The sequence below is a fragment of the Cyanistes caeruleus genome, chromosome 12 (assembly GCF_971803275.1).
Source record: "Cyanistes caeruleus chromosome 12, bCyaCae1.hap1.1, whole genome shotgun sequence".
NCBI lineage: Eukaryota > Metazoa > Chordata > Aves > Passeriformes > Paridae > Cyanistes > Cyanistes caeruleus.
In genome coordinates, this window is record NC_141712.1 from 17,560,993 (window position 1) to 17,584,563 (window position 23,571).

The 23,571-nt window shown below is 38.1% G+C and overlaps 1 protein-coding gene across 5 annotated transcripts in view; it reads left to right on the plus strand.

Annotated features, from left to right (window-relative positions):
• The window catches only part of PLCG2 (phospholipase C gamma 2), a 60,202-nt gene that overhangs the window by 29,757 nt on the left and 6,874 nt on the right, over positions 1 to 23,571 (plus strand). For all 5 annotated transcript variants that reach the window (XM_086847006.1, XM_086847000.1, XM_086847001.1 and 2 more), the window contains 22 exons: positions 536 to 619; positions 1,984 to 2,027; positions 2,785 to 2,857; positions 3,724 to 3,825; positions 3,998 to 4,116; positions 4,982 to 5,067; positions 5,962 to 6,082; positions 7,140 to 7,308; positions 9,100 to 9,204; positions 9,429 to 9,518; positions 10,048 to 10,226; positions 10,604 to 10,804; positions 12,070 to 12,189; positions 13,278 to 13,458; positions 14,715 to 14,783; positions 15,896 to 16,005; positions 16,786 to 16,882; positions 17,544 to 17,610; positions 17,864 to 18,021; positions 20,665 to 20,767; positions 21,719 to 21,928; positions 22,514 to 22,659. In XM_086847006.1, coding sequence (XP_086703132.1) covers positions 536 to 619; positions 1,984 to 2,027; positions 2,785 to 2,857; positions 3,724 to 3,825; positions 3,998 to 4,116; positions 4,982 to 5,067; positions 5,962 to 6,082; positions 7,140 to 7,308; positions 9,100 to 9,204; positions 9,429 to 9,518; positions 10,048 to 10,226; positions 10,604 to 10,804; positions 12,070 to 12,189; positions 13,278 to 13,458; positions 14,715 to 14,783; positions 15,896 to 16,005; positions 16,786 to 16,882; positions 17,544 to 17,610; positions 17,864 to 18,021; positions 20,665 to 20,767; positions 21,719 to 21,928; positions 22,514 to 22,659 — 2,634 coding nt within the window. The remainder of the gene's footprint in view (positions 1 to 535; positions 620 to 1,983; positions 2,028 to 2,784; positions 2,858 to 3,723; positions 3,826 to 3,997; positions 4,117 to 4,981; positions 5,068 to 5,961; positions 6,083 to 7,139; positions 7,309 to 9,099; positions 9,205 to 9,428; positions 9,519 to 10,047; positions 10,227 to 10,603; positions 10,805 to 12,069; positions 12,190 to 13,277; positions 13,459 to 14,714; positions 14,784 to 15,895; positions 16,006 to 16,785; positions 16,883 to 17,543; positions 17,611 to 17,863; positions 18,022 to 20,664; positions 20,768 to 21,718; positions 21,929 to 22,513; positions 22,660 to 23,571) is intronic.

Sequence of the window (23,571 nt, forward strand, 5' to 3'; positions counted from 1 at the left end):
TGGGTTTTGAACTCCAGTACTGAGCAAGTAGATAGAAAAGTATTTTATCTTTTTTTTCTTCTACATAAATTTCATATTAATTTTTTTTCAATATGATCAAATAATAACCTCTTCTCTCCGACTAATGCCAATATTAATAACTTTTGAAGGTCATTCTGTTCCTACAGGAACCTTGAATATCCCCACCCTTTCCTGCTTTCCAACTCTCCACCCTTAAAGCATACATTCTAGTTTCTGCTGCCCCAGCTAACAATGAGTAAATGAAGCTCTACTTCTCTCTGTCATGGAAATGAAGTGCAAAATGCAAAGCCAAAGATGGGGTCTCGGAGCACTATGTCATAAACCAACATCTGTTTTCTTGTTTGTATTCTTAAAAAACATAAACAAATTTAAAAATCCAAGTGGTTATAAATAAATAAAGTTGGAGTAGAACAGAATGCATGACAGAATGCCAACTAGAGTAAGAGTAACTTGTTCACTGTGCAAGTGCAGTTCAGGGAATTCTAAATTGACTGCATGCTACTTTCTGTTGTAGGAAATAGGCGCTCACAAGGAAGAGCTTACTTTTGAACAATTTCATTTGTTCTACAAGAAAATCATGTTTGAACAACAGAAATTGGTAAGCTTGTCATAAATGGTCTTCATGCTGTTCAACTGCTGCATCAGAGTAGTGGGAGCTGGTTATCTTTTTGTTACTGATTTTCTTTTTTCCTCATTCTTGTACCAGGAAAAGGCTGCAGTGCTCTACTCAATGTGTAGATAACAGTCAGTAACAGCAATTGGCCTAAGGAGATGAACAAGTCATTCATGTTGCTTCTTGTGTGTTGGTAGTAGAGATAGGCACAGATATTCACAGGTCTTTAGGAGGAATTATTTTTGTGAGTCTGTTCAGGATGCAGAATGTCTTTTCATTAGATTTAGCTGGTATTGTTTACTGGTAGAAGCAACTCCATATTCCAGATTGCCAGCAGCAAGTCCTTTATGGGACATGCATCAGACAGTCCTTGGGAGGCATAAATGCAATGGAATTCCATTTTAGCTAATTTAAGTGAGCAACTGCCTGACTACTGTTTCCTTGTGTTTGCTGTGCAGATTCATGAAGCTGCTAGAAACTGCATGCTTTTAGTGCCTCTGAAAGTTAGGAACGCTTTAAAACTGTGTGAAAACACATGATTTGAAATTACTTGAATGAATGTCTTTGTTGACTATGAGCTTATTGTGGATTTGACTTTAATTTTGCAGATGCTAAACTAGAAGCTTCAATAGTCAAAGTCAATGCTGACTTTGTGGCAATAGGGGTTGTGCTGTTTAAAAGTGATGCTGAAATCATGGTGAAGCGATTAAAAAACCTAGATTAACTGAGGATTTTAGTTTTGGACATGAAAGTCCTGTTAATTAGCTTGAGCAGAAAGCTGAAAAGTAAAACACACAGTAAGGAGCCTCTCTGACTTCCTCAAGCTCCTGTTATTGCCCTGTGTGAATCATTGCAAAGAACTTACTCAATTTGCTTACAAGTCCTTTGGGTCCCTTGATAAGTTTCCTACAATTTCTAATGATGCTGTGCCAAGCTAGAAACAATTTAGGTTTTATATTCACTTGAATAAATGTGATGGATGATACTTAATTCCAGTTTTTCAGGGATATCAAGCACAAAAAGCTCCCCAGAAATCTGACTGTTTGTATAAGACGTTTTGTCAAAGCAAGTATTTTGTCTGAGAATTGTGTTCACATTGAAAGGCCTGAAGTGCAGTTGCCAGCCTTGGCAGTATTTTTTTTCTTATTTCTCACATTTAATTAAAAAGGTGTCTTGCCAATTTGTATGCAACTTTTCTAGAGCAGACAGGTGTTTATTTCCCCTTTCCAAAACAATGGACATTATTAGATGGACTTAGATAGAAAATTGGATATTCTGTTATTATTTCTCTTTTTTCCCTTTTTTATGTTTGTTCTTTTTTTGTTTGTTTGTTTTTTGTTTGTTTTAAGATTCTTGATGAATTCAAAAAGGATTCCTCTGTTTTCATTCTTGGGTGAGACTCTTCATTTGTATTATTTTACTGCATTTTCATATGGATATAATGTTGCAGGATTGTTTTTTAATTATCTCACTGGTTTTTTTGTTTTGTTTTCTTTTTTTTTGTTGTTCTTATGTTTTAGTAAGTGAAAAGAAATCATTAATATTTTTGCATTCAGAAAGGTAAACTTACATTGGAAATAAGTCCTGGTGATTTTTACTTTCTGATTACAAAAATGGTATGGACTGAAGTTGCCTGTCCTCTGATTTTATAAGGAGCTGAACAGAGCTATAGAAGGACAATTTGATGCAGAAAGTTTTGTTTCAGTCTGGAGGGTGGTGTGGTGCCTAGACCTGAGCTGAATGCTGATAGGAATTGTTTCTGCATCTTCCACTTGATGGACTTGAAAGTTTAAGTAAGATGTGTACAACAGGAAAGTCCCAGGCATTGCTAACCCATTGATTGTGGATTAAACTGCTTTATCTTAGTTTTGAATATGACACTAACAGATTAAAGAAATAACTTTAAAAGTTTGCTCTGAGTACTGAGTATTATCTTAGCTCTGGGTCATGTAATGAGTTAAACTGTGAGGCTGTTTAAAAGCATAGATTTATAAGCACCTTCCTGGTACCATGCTGGTACCTTGTCTCTTGCTGGTGGCAGCACCACCAGCACTGTAAATCCAAGATACAGACCCATGTCATCTTCTGCTTTAACATCTGATTAACGTCTCTTATTTCTTTAGCTTCACTTTCCCTTTCTTTTTTTAAAGAAATACTGACCGTCCAGATGCTTCAGCAGTTCACCTCCATGACTTCCAGAGATTCCTGCTACACGAGCAGCAGGTGGGAAGGTTACAGAAATACTGAACTCTTTTTCTTGGGGTTGTATCACAGAATTCTGTGCTCATTAAAAGAAATGTGAAGACTCATAGAATATGATTGATGCCACTGTAATACTGGGCCTTGGAAAGATTTTTCCTTTGTTTCCATTGACATCCACTGTGTCAATAAGAACTATTATTTTTCATCTTTATAAAGCCTCTGAAGGTACACCAGAGGACAAGAGAGAGGACAAAGTAAATAAGGTTTTAACAAGCTTCCACTTAGTCATGTAGATAAACAGACAAGGTTAGAAGTAAATGTTGTGTGCAGTCAGAGATTAATGCCTGGCCTGGTCACTGCTGTCACCAGAGGGCCATTGGGGTAATGCCTTGGCCATGGCAGCCAATTTTTGCAGCTCTCACATTGCTGCCTGCCTGCATTCCAGTCAAAGGTAATTTCCTAATGAATGGAGCCAGCTAGATGTCCTGTGCCAGCAAGCAGATAAGGATGAAGGCAGGGATTGGAACTGTGTCTTCATGGATTTCATATAATCTTATTTAGCACAGATTTCATGTGAAAAACTGGTGCAATATTTGCTAGGCACTTTGCAAATGTGATTGAAAAGTGAGACCTACACTTCCTGTGTAAGCTTGCTTTCTTTTTCTCCCGATTTCACTGTTTTCAAAGGATGTTCAGCTTGCACTTAGAAATGAGAGAGATTAGAGTTAAGGAATGTCCAAGGAGGCCAGCTTTTTTCTCCCTGTCAATGTATATATGTACTTATGTAGTGTGTATCTCTCTGTAGAACTCTCTGTTCCTTGTTTGATTTTTGTACTGAATAACACCACTTCTAATTTTTTTTTTTACTGTATTGCAATTATCTGAAGGAATCTTGGGCACAGGATCTCAATAAAGTCCGAGAACGGATGACGAAGTTTATTGACGACACTATGAGAGAAACTGCTGAACCTTTCCTCTTTGTTGATGAGGTGAGATAATGGTACTTTGCAGTAATTCTCATAGACTTCTTTCACAGAATTTTCACTGGGTGGCAGGGCCTCTAGGCCCCTCTTGCTGCATTGCTCTGTTTCTTTTATTCTTAAATAAAAAGTAAAACTTTTTTTAAAAAGTTTAAATTCAGTCTCTCTCTTTGTATTGTAGTTCCTTGCTTACCTATTTGCAAAAGAAAACAGTATTTGGGATGAGAAATATGATTCAATAGATGTGCAGAACATGAATAATCCTTTGTCCCACTACTGGATTTCTTCCTCTCATAACACGTAAGTTACCAAAAGTCCCGTTATCTATCCCAGTTCAAACAAATGTAGCAATAAATTATGCCAGAAATGTGCTGTATGGATGTGTGAAACATACCTACAGTGTGGTATAAATGTGCTAAATAAAGTTTCTGAGACTCTTTTTTCCCTTTCTCATAAGAAAATACATGTTTTGAGATAGAATTCAGCTCAGCTGCCGGAAAACCCAAGTCCTGTTAAAAATTAAAATGTATAGAGTTGAAACTTCTGAAAGCCTCTCTCCTTTCAAAAATTTAAGTTACCTAAGTGGCTTCTTTTTTTTTCAAGCACCAATAGCCTCATTGAGCTCATGTCAGAATTCATTAGTTGTACAAAGTATGTGATGATGAGTTTGAACTGTCTTCAAATGAAGAGGATTTGCTTGTCTAGCATTGCAGTAGAATAAAAGGTGTAAAGAGAGGGAGGAGAGATGAACAAATAAAATAATGCAGGGAATGCAATAAAGTGGATATGGATATAGCATACAGGTGTATTTTGAAGTATAAGGTGTGATATTACTCTAAATACCTTCCGCATCCCTCCCACATGCTCATGCCTGAGTATGATGAGGTTTAGGTAGGTTTCAAAGCTCATGATTTGTTCTCTAGAAGGATGTCAGAGTTTAGATTGAGCCTTTAACCTCCTATAATTTGGTCCATTCAAAAACCTGATAGCATCAGGTTCAGCAAAGTCTTGTTCTTCCATCAGAATTAGGAAAAAACAAAAACCAAAACAAACCACCACCACCAAAAAACCCCCAACATTGTCCATGACAGGAGGCACAATGTCACCCAGTGAGTGAGAACTGGTTGAAATTGACTATCTGTAACCATTTCTTTTTACTCCTTAGATACCTGACAGGAGACCAGCTTCGCAGTGAATCCTCCACAGAAGCTTACATCAGGTGCCTCAGGATGGGATGTCGATGTATTGAGTGTGAGTAAAGAGCTTGTGGGGTGGTTTCTGTACAGTTTCCCCTGTTTACCAAAAAGGAAAAAAGAACTGAAATCAAGAACTGTTTGTTTTCTGAATTTGAAGTTAGTCATATAAAAATCACTGATTCCTTAAATTATTTTTCCTTGTGTCTCACCAATGCCTCATTCACTTCCTCTGATTAACGTTCCCAGGCAGTTTTAAGAGAGTCTTCCTAAATTTCCTCTCACTTTACACCAAAAATCCAATCCTGCATCTATATGAAAGCTTAGGATTTAAGCTGGAGTACTTGTGTAGCATAGATAGTTTATTTACCTTCATTGTAATACAGACAAGCTTAAGGCACAGAGATTTTTGTGATGTGGTGCCTTTTGTCATCCTGTTTAACTTACTTGTAAATCAGTTAATGTCTTTGTTCTCCAGCAATTTTGTATGTGTCTTCAGCTCTGTGCTTGTGTTCCTTATTGAGAGTTTTTACTTTAATTTCATGTTGTTTATTTGACTAATGCAAACTGTATCTCAAATTAGAGTTTCAGGGTTGAAATCAACAAAAGACAGAAGCTCTCAGCTTGTCACTTGTTGGAGTGTATTTATCCCTGGAAAATGACTGTAAACTAGTTGATTTACACTATAGTTGGCTGAATCTCTTATTTCCAGATTCCTACATAATAATGCTTTGGAAACATTTTATAATGTAGTTTATTTGTCTTGCTCTTACTTAAATAAACTCAGTTTCCTCTGTGAGAGATATAAATTAATCTGATAGAATGTTTTATTAGAACATTAAGGTCTATGAATCAGTATATAAAACACTGAAGTTTTGGATGTATTCTTCTTACCAGATTCATTTAAGGAGCTACCTGGTCTCTCACTTTTTCCATTGTTTGTGTTTCTTAGTGGATTGCTGGGATGGTCCTGATGGGAAACCCATCATTTACCATGGGTGGACACGGACAACAAAGATCAAATTCGATGATGTAGTTCAGGCAATCAAAGACCATGCCTTTGTTACGTCTGAGTAAGCTTTGTTTTCCTTCAGCCTGTTTTCATATGCTTAGACCTTTCTGAAATTAATTTCTCTGTAATCTAGAGCAAAAACTAATCATAGAATAATGGATTCCAGTAGCTTTCACTATTGCCACATGTGGGTCTTTAATTGATGCTGTTTTGAGGAAGAGTCCCAGTGCATAACCATTTGTTGCTAAGGAAGATAGTGACCACCCTAAAGTGGTTTCCATCTCCTTTTCTGGATCTTCTTTTATTAAGTTGAAAGTGAAACTTCAAGGGCTTAATAGTATGTATTAAATCTTTAAAAAAATTAACAAAATATTACAATTGACAAATAATAAGTCTGTCACGTGGTGTTCCTGTTGTAGGGAAGGTCTTAGCTGAGAAGATACAGAACTCATAGCATGTCTCTTGAACTGGTAACATCAGTTTAGATCTGCATCTCTGCCCTTCTTTAACTTATGATGATGAGATGTCCTTAACATGAAAAATATTACCCAATAACTGGAGAAGAAATCAAGCTGTCAGTGTCCTGTTTTTCCATGTTACCACTTGGACACAGAGAGACAGTATTTTCCCATGTGGATCAGTGCCTGCAAAGGAACTTTGTGTTAGTGACAACCATAATATGGGATGCATTATGCTTTCAGACTCTTCTCAGAGTACATGTGTTGGAAAACAGACATGATTTTGAGGAGAGGAGAAACAAATTTTCACATAATGGTACCTTAGCAGTGAAACTGTGCCCAAAGAGCTTGGAGGGGGAATCTTTGTCCTTTCAGATATTCAGATCTTGGCTGGTTAAAGTTCTGAACAACATGATCTAATCTAGGAATTGGGCCTTCCCAAAGAAGAGGTTTGGATTAGATAGGCCTTCACAGGTCCCTTCTAACCCTGGCAATTCTGATTGCACATCTGTTATTTGTTGTGTCTATATCTTCCTTTTGTCTTGCTTCCTTTAAATATTTTCTTTCTTCTGGGGGCTGAGGGAGGGTATTGTCTTCTTTGCCTTGCCAGCGGTAGCAAAAAGAAATTGTCTTCATTCACCTTGGTTTTGTCCCCCAAAGATACCCAGTCATTCTGTCAATTGAAGAGCACTGCAGTGTGGAGCAGCAGCGACACATGGCCAGAGTGTTCAAGGAGGTGTTTGGGGATCAGCTTTTGATGAAGCCTGTTGAAGCCAGTGCAGATCAGCTCCCATCACCAACCCAGCTGAAAGAAAAAATCATCATCAAGGTGGGCTTGCTTTGAAAACAAGAGCAGGAGCCTGAAATACTGTTCCTGACTTCACAGATAAGTTTCAAGAAACCCCTTGCTTGAAGGGTTTACTGGTTACATTTGGCAGTAATGAACAGTGTTCTGTAAAACTCTGTATTAAAGTGCTTGCTCTTGGTTTCCTTTGCAGTAAGTCTTGGCAGTTCAAGCCAGATCAAAAGTAATTTCTTTTCTAAAGGTCTTCCAGCTCCTGAAATGTCACTGCTAAATTTCAGCAAGGGTTCACTGCTGCAAATGTTCATCCCAGATGTTTTACACCATGTGGCCTGCTTAAAAATGATAGAAGTATGTTCTTGAATAGGAAGATAGATCAGTATTACAATTTTTTTTTCAAAAACTGCCTTTCATTCAAGTGAAACCCAAACTCTTGCGGCTGCACACTGAAGTTGTGAGGATTTCACAAATTGATGAATGTTTGCTAACTCAGTGTGATTTAAATATGCAGTTTAGTGAGCCACTTGTGAAACAGAGAGGCAGTACTATGAGAAGGCAGTCTCTGTTTGTGTTGGACCTTGTGGGCAGTGCACGTGTTTTATGAGCTCTGTTTTGCAGCAACAACACAACCAAAAGAAGATTTCTCAGATTGAAACTCTGGTAGAACTTTTCAAATGGCAAAATTTGGTGAAGAATCTCAGGGCTGCTCGTGATCTCTGTAGTAAAATGATAATTACTTTCATTCATGCTTCTGTTTTCTTGCTCTTGTAACAGTATTGCATCCTATGTATTAGATATCTGAATGGAGGAAATAAGGGTAGGTAGGTAGGTATAAGAATATGCTCTTGAATGTAAGATTAGAAATAACAGAATCCCACTATAAGGTGGAAAACTTCTGTGCTTAAGTTTTTGGGGATTTTTTTTGTTCTTTACAGACTGTTTTTCCATGCAGAGCACAGAGGGGACTTGCATAGGCAAATGATAAGAAATATGACAGATCTGATTTAAAGGGAATTACAAACTATTAAGAGTGTGCACAAGAGAACATCCATATCACTCTGTGCTGTCTAAAAGAGCATTGAAGAGTCTTTAAATAGATCAGCACCTGCAGTGAGCTGGTTGTGTTGTTTGGCTTTTGTTTGGAAGATGTTGTCAGTAAACAGTCAGAGGCAACACCTACTCCACTGGCCTGTGAGATTTTTAGATAGACCTGTCAAACTGAAATCAGCCAAGAGTAGGCTGTGCCAAACTGAGTGTGGTTGAGGTCTGATATGAGGCAATCTCATCATTAAGTGCAGTTAAGTAATTGTTATTGCTTGTGGCCCCTTGAGACACTTTTGTGAACACTCTAAAGAAAGTAGAACTTGTCGCCTTTTTTCCTTGTACTCCTTTTTCTCATAAAAGGGTGAATTCCTCATTCATTTTAATTCCTTATCTTTTCCTTTGGTTTTGATTTTTGTTCCTTATGTGCTACTTTCTGCAGAAGGATTCCTGTTTATCCTTATTTTTTGGTATGTGTCACTTCATGTTTTCTGTTCTCTAAAGAATGGTGAGATCTTATCAAACTATTTGTTTCTTCACTGCTTCAATGATACCTCTACTAGTTTTTTTAACCTTTATTACAGGATCTAGTTTTAAAGAAAGAAGTTCCAGCCCTGTTGTTCCTTGTGGAACAGCTGCTGTTTTGATAATGAAAGAAGATGGCTGTGCAATGGAGGGAAATACTTCCAGTAACACTGAGTGTGCTGAAACATTATGACCAATTTTGTGTGGGATTCTCTCTAAGTGTATGAATGTTGATTTTTTCTGTTTTTTAAGCACAAAAAACTGGGGCCAAAGGGAGACATTGATGTGAACTTGGAAGAAAAGAAAGAAGAAAAGAAGCAACAAGGAGAACTTTACATGTGGGACACAATAGAACAGGTATTATTTCTATGTCATCTGCTACAGGTTGTTAATCAGTTCTGTAATACTGAAAGCTGATGTGAATTTTCTTAATATTTCTGTAAGTAATACTATCAGTTGAACAGTTGTGGATGAGGGGAAGAAATTATTTTTTTTGTTGTTGCATCCTGTTTTGAGATTGTGCTTGAGAGTGGTTAGAGAGTTTCCCTCTGTTAATGGTTTTAATATCTCCCAACTTTCAGAAATGGACTCGGCACTACTGTGCTATTGCTGATGAAAAACTTTCATTCAGTGATGATATAGAACAAAGTGCTGATGAAGATTCATCAAAGGTGATGGCTGTGTTTTATTATTTAAGCATTCTCTTTTTGTTATTTAAGATTATTTAAATGTCTACAGATGTATATTTTTTATGCTGATGAAGTTGTAGAGGTTTTGTTTCAGATAACAAGTGTGGGGATAAAAAAACTATAAAAGGGTCTTTGCCAAGGTCAACTTTAGTTAACCTTATTTTTAATAAAATAACTTTTTCCCCTGGTTAGTGGAGGAGTACAAGGACAATGAAATGTAATTTCAGTACTTCTATGCTAATACTGATGTGTGCACTAAGTCTTTTAAGTATTACTGCTATTCTCAAACTAAGCAGAATGAACTAATGTATATTGTGTTGCTAATGTGTTACTTGGCTATTGTGGATAGTAAACCGGGGTAATTATAAAAGTGATTGGCTGGAGAGCTCAGGCCTAGGAAGAGCTGAAATCCTGAAATAGTAGATTGTTACATATCACCAATAACAAGTACTTAGTTTCAAAGTGATAAAATTAGAAATGCACTTAAAAAAATTCTTATTTTCTGGTCTAGGAGGTGAAACGAACTGAACTGCACTTGAAAGAGAAATGGTTCCATGGGAAAATGAAAGGGGGGAGAACAACTGCTGAGAAACTGCTCCAGGAATATTGTGCTGAAATGGGTGGCAAGGATGGGACATTCCTGGTCAGGGAAAGTGAAGCTTTCCCTGACGATTACACCTTGTCATTCTGGTATGGTCATTGTCAAACAAATTTAATGTGGGATTTGTTTGTCTGGGTTTGGTGTTTTCTTTTCCTGGTTGGAACATTACAAGGAATAGTGTCAGATGGATTTCTGACCCAGAGAGCTGTCAAAGCAAATTTTGCAGAATAAGTTTATGCCATATTTTAAACTGTTGTCAGTTGAAAAATACTGGTTTTGGTCCTGTAACCTCCCTTGTCAGGACGTTTGTTGTTTGCTACTTTGGCTGTTTTATGAGATGACACAGATTTCTTGCCTCTTCACAAGCTCACTAAGTAGCTGACCAGGAGTGGGTGGGGAAATACTTCAAAAGAATAAAATCTGCTACAAACTCTGTATTTCCCTTATGCCCTCTCCACTCCTTCAGGAGGTCAGGCAGAGTCCAGCACTGCCGGATCCGTTCCACCAGTGACGGGGACACTGTGAAATATTACCTGACAGACAACCTCACCTTTGACAGCATCTATGATCTCATCCAACACTACAAGGAGGCCCACCTGCGATGTGCTGAGTTTGAGCTGCGCCTCACCGACGCTGTGCCCAACCCCAGCCCTCACGAGACCAAAGAGTACGTACAGAAGCCAAGCACTGCTCTCATGTCAAGTGTCCTTGCTTGCTTTAGGTGGGATTTTTGCATAGAAAATTCCCTGGATTCAGGAGCACACTTCAGTGTTGCTTGTCTGTGGAAGTTTGAGGAACAGGCTTCCTGAAAGATGCTGAGGGAAAATACTGAATTTGTGAGAACCTGGTGCAAGAGAGTGGTCACTGGGAAAGCAATTTCCTAGCAGCAACTGGAAGATCAGTGAGAACTGTAATGCTGTGGAAATGTGCCAATTCTTCCTTTGTCTGTGCAGTGTTTTACAACCCCCAGAGGGTCGGGTTGGATGTTTAGTAGTTGGCTGTGGTTTGGCAACTAAGTGGTTATGGTCTGTGCCATCTGGAAGCTCTCTTACTGGGGCAGTGAGCCCAACAGCCACATTTGCCTAACCCCACCCTCCACCTCACTCTGTCAGAGCTGGTTAGGCTGACTTCAACCCCTGTGACAGGAATTAAGCATGGTGCTTATTTGCAGCTGGTATTTGTCTGCCATAGAGCCTGGGCAGAGCTTGCTCTTGTTTTTTGGCAGAATACTGTTATCATTGCCCTTTGTTCTGTTTTCTTTGCAGTGGGCAAAAGTAAATCTTTGCATGTAAAATACTAATGTGACTTTAAAATTCTTTATTTTTTTGCCCCCCTGGGATCTGGGATTCACTGACTACCCATAGATAACTTTGGAAGCCAGTGAGAGGGGAAGGAGAATTTAAGGGTTAGACTTTCCTGCCTTTCTGCATAAACTGGAATTACACTGCCAGTATAAGTGGCCACAGCTTCACTGAAGGCACATTGGATCCAAGACAAGCCCATTGCTATGGTGGAAGATAAAAATCAAGCTTTGAATAAAAATTAAAATTGCTGGTGTCTTTCTTTGGTCTGTTTTTAGGCTTTATCTTAAATCTACTGTGTCAGAATTGAATAAATGCTGAAAACCGAATGGCAGACTAAAAGCAGGACACAGTGCCTTTGTTTTAGGAATAAATGCAGATTTATGTTTTATGATTTCAGACAGACAAGGTGTTCTGATATATTCTTGATGCTTTCATCCAAAATAAACTGCTGTCTTACAATGTTTTGTAATAAACTGCTGTCATAGTTGCCAAGGTAGGGAAAATCTAATACATAATTTTTCTTAGAATGTTTGAAACTCTGCTGTTAATAACGCTGTCTGTTATTCTCAAAAACGACATTTGACAAGCCATGTAATGCTTTGCCCATTCTGGCTTTTCACTGTTGCAGTTGGTATTATAACAACTTGAGTCGGGGTGAGGCAGAAGACATGCTCATGCGAATTCCTCGGGATGGAGCCTTTCTCATTAGAAAGAGAGATGAGCCTGATTCTTTTGCCATGACTTTCAGGTAAGAAAATAAGGTTAGGACTACCTTACCTAGCAGCCAAACAATATTCTGTTTTTTCTTTTAAAAAAATAATGGTCTCTTTAGAGTCATACTATTTTTGCTTTCAAACTTTGAATAATTAGCGTGGTTGATTTGTGCAGCAGGTCCACGTATAAGAGTGTGTGCAAGAGTTAATTTGTGACTGGCCTGAACCTTTATGCTTTTATAAAGATTGTTTGAGCACCAGCTGTCCCATTCTTCCCATACAGAACTATGAGTGGCCCTTCTTTCATTCCCTGACACTCCTTGCTAAAGAGTGTTATTTTGAAGTTTCCTTCAAAACTGCAGTGCACAGGTACAGGTTCATCAATGATTCTATGTCCTTACCCTCTAGAAATCCTGACCTGTCATAGAACTTTCTTTAAAGAAAGAAGAAAAAGAAACTTTCTTTCATAAAACTGAAATGTCAAAGTGAAATTGTTGTCTCCTCTCACCAGGGGAAATAGTTTTGAATAGTTTTGTGGTTCTTGTAAAAATATTAATGAAATATATAGAATTGTAGTGTTCTGCATCACACCTTCAGATCAAATTGTGTTTTTCTGAAAATGCATAGTTTGGCAATGTATAAAGTTGCTTATTTACATGACTTACTGTGTATTGAAGATATCAAAAATTCCCAGTCTCCTGTGTACTTTGGGGTGAAGTTTTCTGGTGTTACCAAGGTGGACATTGAAGTGGCTGGAGCTGCAGCATCTCAATAAAGCCATTTCACACCAGAGAAATCAAGAAGTACCAAAACTTCAGCAGCTTGAAAAGAGTGTAGGGGTCTTTTTGGATGGGATGGTTGTCAATGGATGGTTTTTCTGCATTTATCAATACAAACACAAACCTTTTGTTCAAGCCCAAGAGATTTTTTTTTTTTTTTAAAAACTGATTTCTGTAGCTATCTAAAAGATTATAATAATCATAATTGAATAAAAGAGGCTTTGTTAGAGAGAGAAGTCATTTCGCATGACGAAGGTGCACAAAGCAGTTCTGGTGCAGTTCAGAGTCCTGGTGCTCTCCCTGTGAGCACTGACACCTTTCCCAGCTGTGCCCTTGTTCCGCAGAGCGGAGGGGAAGGTGAAGCACTTCCGAATCCAGCAGGAGGGGAGGCACTTTGTGCTGGGAACCTCAGCCTACTTTGAGAGCTTGGTGGAGCTGGTGACCTACTACGAGAAGCACCCACTGTACAGGAAGATGAAGCTGCGCTACCCTGTGACAGAGGAGCTGCTGGAGCGCTACAGCACGGTACTGGGGTGGACTGGGATGGACTGGGGTGGACTGGGGGGCTGGGTTGAGCTCTGGCTCTGGCATGGGATCTCTGGGAGAAGTTAAGCAGGTCACTTTCTATGAAATTGAGGTGGCTATACTGACTTCTCTCACAAAGGTGTGAAGAACAGTTTCATCTTTGATTAAAAGCTGCCTCTTGCATTCCCCATGATTTCATTAGAGAAGCCCCACTGTGTACAGGGGGTCATTACCCTACTAAAATGAGTTTTTGATAATAACCTTGCCTACAGTTGGCCATGTCTTCTATTGCTGAAGTGGTCATTGATCTTAAATGATCATGCAGATGCCAATTGCTAGGTGCTTCAGAAAAAATGAAATATTCTGCTGTGCTTCTCACTCTGGACATTTCAGGGATGGTGTCCCACTGCCTTCTGTGGTAAAAGATACCACTGAAGGATCACTCTGAGATAAACATGAGGAAATCTCCCCAGAAGTATTGTCTCTAGCCATTGACTAAACTAGGAGCCTGGATAATTAGCTGAGGATAAAGGGCTACTTTCTGGATGGATGTGTTTTATTTGGAGGGAGCTTTGCTTTGGAAAGCCCGAGGTGCTGTCTTTACTTTTCAAGTGTATGTCTTTTAGAAGCTCTAGGAAACCACATCTGGCAGGTGTGAGGAAATCAAAACTTGGGGATTTTCTTTTTTCTGGGAAGTCTAAAAGGGACTAAAAAGATTTTAGACCTCAGATTTTTTATAATGTTGCCTGTAGCAAAGGTTCTGTATCTTAGAACTGGGTTCAAATGGAATCACAAGGAGAGGATAAAATGAAATATATGACTCTGTGTATTGCTGCAGGGTTATCTAGTAGTGAAACCCGTACTGGTACTAAAGTACTGAAACATAGAAATTGTAAGTGCAGGTATTTCTTTTCTGGTTGCACATAGAAGAGTACTCACAATCAAAAAGCTTTTGACTGATTAGGAGATCAGTCAAATACTTTAATGATTCAAATACTTTAATACTTTATATGGTATTGCTGTTTCATTGGGTTTTACTGTTCATTAAACTGAGGCAAAAATTGATTAAATAACACACTCATCTTCTTCTGTTATGTTCAGCTATGGAAGTGAGCAAAACAGAGGTGTCTGTTCTCTTCTGTTGGCCTATGTGCTGTCAAAAAGTTGATTTCAGAAATAAATGTTCTATAATCATAAAGTACTTTTATAACTTTTTGATTCCTGGAATTTGATTATTTTTTCTTTCTTGTTTTTAGGAAAAAGATATTAATTCCCTCTATGAAGTCAAGATGTATGTGGAGCCCAGTGAAATCACCCCCACAGTGGTATGTGTAGACTTCTAAAAATTAGACTTCTTGATTTCCTGTTGGCAGTAATAAGAATTGAAAGCATCAATTCACAACAGCCAACAAGGCTGTTTGGTCTAGGGGGAACTGGACAGTAGAAATTTAAAGGGTGTGACTTTTTACTAGCCTCTCTTTAAAATTTGTACCCACACATTTTCTCGTGTGCAAATCCTGTAGTGATTCATTCAGAGTGGCAATATGGGCATGTTTTGCACTTGGGTCTGTGGAAATTTTTTGATTTGGTGGGCCTCCAAAATGAAATACCTGTGAGAGGATTCTATTTGAGAAGGGCACATCTTCATGGAAAGAAAGTACAACATGAAAATTTCTGTGTCTGTGGGTGTCTGTGCACTCTTGTTCCATTACCAAACATATTCTGCATGTACAAGTAAGTGCAGAGTTTATTCACATGCTTTCTATAAAAATTTGGTGTCTTTGGTCTATTAATGAGTTATTAGAGTTTTTATACTTTATATACTGTTTTAAAAACAAGTGTCCCAGCACACATTACTTACCTGTAATTCTTGCTAGTGCCTGCCTACTTGTAAATTCTCATGAAAATCACCTACTTGTAAATTTTGTGACCGTAATTCTTTTTAGTCTTTTTGGCCAGTGAATTTGTATTGCTGCTGAAGCATTTGAGTAGCAGTAAATTCAAGATAAAGGTTTAACTTATCCTGCTAAAACTGTATGTCTTCCTAAAGGAAATGTGACCAGCAAAATAGATGTGGTTTTGAAGTGGAGGTTTTGTATGTATCTAAGCCTGAAAACTCTAAATGCTTATGAATATGTGCTATAAAAATAGAGGATTTAAATTTCACTTTGTTTTTTTGTTTTAATTTTTGATTTTATGTTTTTTACCTTATTTTTTTTTCTTTTTTTTTCCCAAGCTTGAATACCAAAGTAGCATCACTTACTTCCACCAATAGATGTCACTCTGGAACTTCAGTATTTTGTTTTCTAAGCTTCATAACAAAAACAACAACAAAAAAATCCAATCCTCCCTATTTTTTTTTGTTTTAAGATTGCATTATTGATTATTTTATGACCTGTCCCCCCCAGATGACCCATATGCTCTGTTTATCTTAAAGCCTCAGAGAACAGTGAAAGCCTTGTATGACTACAGAGCCAAAAGGAGTGATGAACTGAGCTTCTCTCGAGGAGCTTTAATTCATAATGTCACAAAGGAAACTGGAGGCTGGTAAGGACAAAGATTTCTCCTGAGAGAACTTCTGGTGACTTACTAGATGGAGGAAAAATGAGCTTTGAGTAGTAGTTTTTAAAACTGCCTGTTTGATTTCTGCTTATTAACTGTGCCCTTATAAATCTTTATGTCAGTGTGTTAAAAAAAAACAACATCCCAAACCCAAAATCCAGTCATCTTCAATTCTCCTTTCATGTCTTTTTTACTTTTCTATCCCACAGCAATAACCTCAGCCTGCAGAACCTCCATAGCCTGCTATATCCCATATTTTTCCCATACTACATCCATCCTTCCTGAACAGCTGTGTGTTCTGGGAAGTCACTGCAGTCACTGCTCTACTTCTGTCCTTGCTCTGCTAAGCATTTCTCAGGAATCAAACCCACCTCTGTACAGTCTCCTTTCATAACAGGTTTTCTTTTTTAGCTGGCTTGTAAATTGCTTGGAAAGCTTGGGAATCTAATGTTTCCCTATGGTTTCTACAGGGTAATCAACCACATAATAGTATTTTTAGTACTGGAGGGGGAAAAAGCCTCTTAAGTCATTAATTGCAGTTTACAGTAACTGTAATCCCTCTGAAATCATCTGTTACTACAGTTAATGATCACTTTGTTAGAGCTCTTAGCTACTTCATCATTTATATTTTTGGTGATATCCAGCTAGACAATCTATTATGGGGTATTAACGACCAATTTCTTGGGGATTATTGTGTAATGAATGGCCTTTTGAAGATCTTTAACTTTTTTTTTTCATTCTCTCTACTTTTCTGTTTGAATTCAGGTGGAAGGGGGATTATGGAGAAAAAGTCCAACATTATTTTCCATCTAATTATGTTGAAGATCTGTCATCTGATAACTCTGCTGAGCTTGAAAATCAGGTGAGGGTTACTGTTTGTCTCCTCCATTTCCTTGGCTACCTACTGGAAGTCTGGTTTATACACTCACAATTCCACATGCTATGATCACCGTCTTAAAATTTGCAGATAAGAAAATTGTATGTCCAAACACACCTTACTAGTCATTTTACTCTCCATTATCAAGATTTTATGTATAAACAAATCCTGTTTGTCAAAATAGTCTAAAAAATCTGGTCCTGTATCTTGGACAAAGAGCTCTTGAACAAAAGAAAACAGAACTGAACAGTAATACCTTTTAACATTTTTGAATTTCAAAATTAAAACATTGAATTATTTTATTCTTCTGAAGCACTTTTAATGATTTTCCAGAAGTCTTTGGAGAGAACCACAAGTATTACATTTTCTACCCCCGGTTATTGTAACCTTAACCAGACTTGAAAAATGAACAGTTGTGTCAGGGCAGAAGCTACTACAAAGTAGTCTTGTTTTGACTGCTCTCACTGAAGACATTCTTGTGTGGTTTTTTGATATGAAAACAGATTTTCAAACACTATAGTGAGCATGCTTTCAGGAAAGCTGAGATTAGAGAGCTGAGGTTTAATGGTGCACATTTATTATTTGTTAATGTCCTGTGCATGTTCACTCAGGAGACTTAGGGTCAGATTTAACTCATGTTTTTCAGATCATTGAGGACAACCCACTGGGCTCTCTGTGTCGTGGCATCCTGGTGCTCAATACATACAACGTTGGTGTGTATTCTCTAATGCTTATGTATGGACTTCTGACCTTTCTCTATTGAATAGATTCTTTTATGTTTAGCAAGAGATATTTAAAAAAAAAATAAATCAAACCCTTCAAACAGCTACTTGTATTAATATAGCCAGCAGAATTAATATGTTGAAACTTCATAATACTAAATGCTGCAATAAATCAACAATGACATCTTAGAAAAAGAGCTGTTGGATTTTAGTATAAATTTCTTGCTATGGTATTACCTAACAGTGAAAATGCCACAAGGAAAACACAAAAAGCCTTTTGTCTTCATTCTGGAACCTAAGAATCCAGAAGATCCATGTGTTGAGTTTGCAACTGATAAAGTAGAAGAACTCTTTGAATGGTACCAAAGTATCCGTGAGATCACTTGGAAAACAGCAGAAGAGGTATTGCTGCAAATTTATCTGTTGTTGTTTTAATAATGTACTGCTATAAATTTACAATAGCTTTTGTCTTTACCTGCCCTATACTGCTAAATGTTGCTCTCACATGGTCCTTCACCCTCTTGCATATTGCTGTTGTCTTTTCATTTTATTGATGCTGTGCTTCTTGTTCCATAATTTCTCTGGGGATTGGTAAATGAATTAGCATTTTATGTAAATTGATGTTAACAGGAGTTTTCCAGCAGAGTACTGTCTGTGTTGCACCCTGCCCCTCAGTGAAATGTGCTTGGTAGGCCGGAGTGGATACCACTACATTTTTCCATCTGGTCACACTGCTTCATCCCAGTGTTAAGCAGCAGAAGCTCTGACATCAGACTGTTCTTTTCAGATCTGTGAATCCACCAGAGAGGATGTGTGAAATCTGAGCTGCCATTCCCTAAACTCTTCTTATCCTTTTTGCTAACTCTGTTTTCCATTGAATGCAGTGGTACTGATAGAGGATTGTTTGGCTAATGCTTTATTTGTAACTAATAACCACATTCTGGATTTCCCAATTCTTCAATAATAGTATTTCCAAATACTTGAAGATTCAAGGATTCTACCTAAGTTTAGTTTCTATGTCCCTCTACTGCCACTTAAAACACATTTTTCAGGATTTGCTTTTCCTGTTCTGATGTAGTAATTTACCTCCCTGTAATCTTTTCTAGTATTTAAGAAGTCTCTGAATTGACCAAAAAGTCCTTACTTTGGCTGTGATTAAGGATACTCTTTTTTTGGTTGCTTTTATTCACCTTTTATTGTTAAGTGGGTGATATGGTTGATGGAAAACGTATCAGTATCATGTTGGCTCACGCTATCACACGGAGTGGAAGTGCTCTGAGGGTTGTCCTGATCCTATTTATAGCAGACAAGTTGATGTCTCAAGCAAAGGACTGTAAATACAGCAAGGGGAGAAGCACAGGAGCTGTTGACCTATTGTTGGGGGAAGAGAGATACAGTTCTTGTGCCAGGCTTTCATTCAGAAGTAAAAATGAGAAAAAGAGAAACATGACCTAAAAGAAGTGTCCCCAGATTGAATGTTTTTTATGCTACAACAATTGCTCTTCAGGAGCCTGGCAGCTTTTTCTCTTTTCGTACAGTCGGGGAAGTATTAAACAGTCTGTGTTCAAAGATGCTTTAAAACTCATTTCTGTCAGCTGGGAGGCTTTTCTCACAGTGTGGCCTCTACAAAGTTCACATGATAGACTGACTGCTGCATGGGGAGGGGATGAAGATGAGGAAAGGCCCTTGTTGCCAGTACAGTTAAGAGGCTGAATTTTGGGGAAGGAAAAAAGCACAGTGAATTAAGACTGTGCTGCAATGTGATACATGGGGATTTTTAAATGAGTTTGGTTTTGGGCAATGTCTGTTACGCAAAAAAATTAAAACTAAGCTTCATATCTCTTGTAATCTCTGCTCAGTATTGACATTTTCCCTGCTCCCTGGGGTGGCTGTTCCTTGCTCTCCTGCTTGGTTATGTCTAGAGGGTTCTGGTTAGAAACGAATCCATACCACCAAAAAGTGATCTGCTGCTGCTCAGAGCTCTGGTTACTGTCGAGCAGTGTCTGGGAACTGTGGTTGATCACTAAGTACAATGAGGTTTGCACAGCTTTTTTCCAAGGTTATTTCCAAGTCTAAACATCATATTCCTCTTTGTTTTTCTTAGACTTCAATGTATAATCTCTGGTTCAATGAGATATTCTGGAAACCCATGGCTCCCTAGTTCTGATTTTCATTCCTTTTGTGTTTGTCTTGTTGAGGGAATTCATTTGGAAGACTTCCTGATTGCTGCTGCTTCATGATCTTTTGTGCCAAAGCTAATCAGTGTTCGGTATGGGACTCTTCTAACATGTTTTATCCTGTAGCTGCTTCTTATGCCTGAAAATCCTCCAGCCCAAATGTCTCCACTCAGGACACGTCTTGCTGCTTTCAGCAGCTTCCAGTCTCTGCTGGCAGGGAACACTGCTCAGCTTCCACAGAGCAGGTGCTTGCAAACGTGGAAGTAGAGAGAGTGGGTTTGGTACTGGGGATTTCAACAAGATTTTTAGCATGATTTTCCATACAGAACATGATGGGTTTGGTGCACAAATAGAAAACGACATAGGAATGATGCTCAGAGGGTTTGAATTTCACTGTTTGGGAGTTACTAACAAGACTTAAGTTCTGCCAAGGATTATAAATAGATACAGAAACACTTTACTACCCTCTGCATTTTTTTTGCATACATTTGCATTTATATGAGGTATAGGGTTAAGAATGTAACTAAAATTGAGTTGAGTAGAGCCATATTAAAAGAAAAAAAAAAATGTTGCCAAGATTCTGAGCATGACTGATCAGGGAAGAACTGAAACCCTTGCTTATAAAACAACACCTTTCTCTCTACCAAAAAGACTCCTAAAAGTACATCCCCAACTAAACCTTACCATTTTGTTATTATCTGTTCTCTGAGCTAGGTCTGAAAGTGCATTACATCTGTGCAAGTGTATAAGGTATCAGATAGGAATCTGGACACCAAAGAAGGCATTCAAATAAGGCTCCAGCACCCTGGAGCTCCTGTGCCGTAATACTCACTGTTCCTATAATCTAAAACTTTGTTATGTTTTCCAGGAGAACAGGAGGAAATACTGGGAAAAGAATCAGTTAATTGCTATTGAATTATCTGATCTAGTAATCTACTGCAAGCCAACAAGCAAAACCAAGGACAATTTAGGTATTGCCTTTAATCTGATTTTTACCCTTTCTACTATCTTTTCAGATATTAGTTGGGATTTTAGGTCTGAAGATAAAATCTGTCCTGCTGGAAAACAAAGTTCTGCTTCACCCAGGCAGTTTTCAATAGCACTTTGAAATTGTACACCAGGGAACTTGGTGCTATTCATCTATCACAAAAGAACTGTCACAAATTTTAATTAGTTAACTAGAGACACCCTCTCAGATGTATGTTCCATGGGGAAACTCACTAGTTATGTGTCAATTGACTTCTTTGAGATTAAAAACTCTGGCTTAACACTTGTGCTTTGTTTGTAAGAAACCTTCATAAATATGTTTACTGTTCAGTTTTTAATTTTTACTGTAAGAACATGTTTGCCAGGACTAAACTGTTGGAATGATGTATGGCTTCATAATATAACTGGGCCTGTGTATGTGCAGCTGTGGATTCTGACACTGAAATATGTACTTTTTATTCCAGTTTTTTGTCATTGGTGCTGGAGAAGCTAGCAAATGTGCCCTTTTTCTTTAAGTTTATTTGCAAATGTTTTTAATAAGCTGTCACTGCATTTAAGACATTATAATTATAGTTATTTTTTGAGGCATTGGCTAACCCTGGCTCACCCTTTCTTCTCCCAATTTAGACCCAGGAAAAGATGTCTCATTTAAATATGTGTTATAGTGATCAGAAGTACATTATTAGCAATGATGAGATGAGAACATGACTGCAGGCTCTTATCTGCCCTTCTGTAAAGCATGTGGCAGGAAGGCAATTTTAACTTTTAGGCTTGATTTTCAACGTCTTTGCTGTGTCTGCCTGAAAACAGTGCCAATTATTGCATTAAAAGACAAGGCAAAACAAAGGAAAACAAAGTGTTGGTGAAAATATGGTATGTATGTCAACTTCTTTCTTCCTTTGGTACTCACTCTTCTTCCTCCTATCCCTGTATAGACAATCCTGATTTCAGAGAAATCCGTTCTTTTGTGGAAACCAAGGCAGAGAGCATCGTTAAGCAAAAGCCACTGGAGTTGTTGAAGTACAACCTGAAGGGCCTGACCCGTGTCTATCCCAAAGGACAGAGGGTTGACTCATCCAACTATGACCCATTTCGCCTCTGGTTTTGTGGCTCCCAGATGGTGGCTCTGAACTTCCAAACTCCAGGTGATTTTCCTTTTGGAAAAGAATCTAATCCACCTTCTGTTTTACTGTAAATGAGCCCCTTTATGGCCCTTCTGCCCTTCTAATCACCATCCTGATTATTTGAACTTCTCTGCAAGAAGCAGTGTTTGAAGTTTGCTTTTTAATGTGTGGATTGCCATCCAGAGCTGGGCCCCAGAAATCAGTCTCCAGAAGCCCTGTCTCTGACCCTAACTGCCCCAAGCCCTAGAAGATTTATTTCATCTTGATCTCTTTGTGGTAAGCAGAGATATTTACAGTGAGTTTCAGATGGATGAATGGGTGTGCAGCCACAGGGAAGGCTGTATTCTACTACCTGGTGAGGGCCAGCTAGTTTGTGATACACTGCTAGGAAGCTAACTGAGGATGGAGATGGGTTTTTTTGGGATTAGACTTGATGAAAACTGGCCTGTCAGAATCAGTTACTGAAGGAACCATGTCTCCCACCTTTCCAGCTCTTTCTGATGAAGTGGTGACCAGAAAGAATTACAGGGAAGAGCCATTAATCTGGTATTTCCTTAGCTTTATTTCAGAGGATCTTGTGTTGTGACTGTTTAACTCTCTCCCCAGACAAATACATGCAATTGAACCATGCCTTGTTTTCCCTGAATGGACGCACTGGCTACGTGCTGCAGCCAGAGAGCATGAGAAATGAGGAGTATGACCCAATCCCAAATGACTCCAAGAGGAAATTGCAGATGATTATGACAGTGAGGGTAAATCTCTTTTGCAAATTATGTTTTTTTACAAGTCATAAATATCTATAAAACTAAAAATAAAACTATTATGGTTTCAGAGCAAGTTCTGACAGATTGTCAAAATACTCTTTTCAAATGTCAGTGTGTGTGAGAATAAAACTAACTTCACTGGTTCCTGAAAAGAAATACATGTCTTTATCATGCTAATGAAGAACATGCTATAGGACTGAAAACACAATCCTGGGATGATTTTTTGTAATTGCTAATAAATAAATGAAATGAACTAACTTGAATTTCCAATCAAATAAGTTCTTTGTAGAAGGGTCCTATTGGAGATTGATTAGCATCAGACTAACTAGTTGAGGTTTTGATTAGATTTTGAGTGTGAAAGATATTTATAATGAAATACAGAAACTAAACAGGAAACCTAATAAGCTGATTCCCCCACTTCATATTTAATATACTATAACTTAATCTGAATGTCATTCTCATTTTTCTTCAAGAGATGAGTTTGTCATTGGAAAATGTTGCCATCTTGACTGGGTGCCAAACAGGGTTGAACTTGTTTCTGCTCTCAGTTGCTATGCAGTAAGACAGGTTCTTTAAAACTATGCTTTCTGAGAAAGAAGGAACACATTAATTACTCTTCACTACAGTTTAAAGGTGAGGTAAACAAGGCCTGTGAATGCAAAGCAGAAATGTCTTGAAATGAGTACGTAATAAACACAGAAGAAAGATAGCAGAACTTGTGCTACAGGCTGGCCTGGAGCTGCACACTGTGTGTAATGAATGTCAGCTACAGTGGTTTTTTTGTTTTGTGTTTTTTCACACACTGGGTAATTCAGTGAAAATCACTGAATTACCCAGACTATGGGAGGTATTGTTATTGGTGACACAGATAATACATGCAAACATATTCAAGGGAGAGAA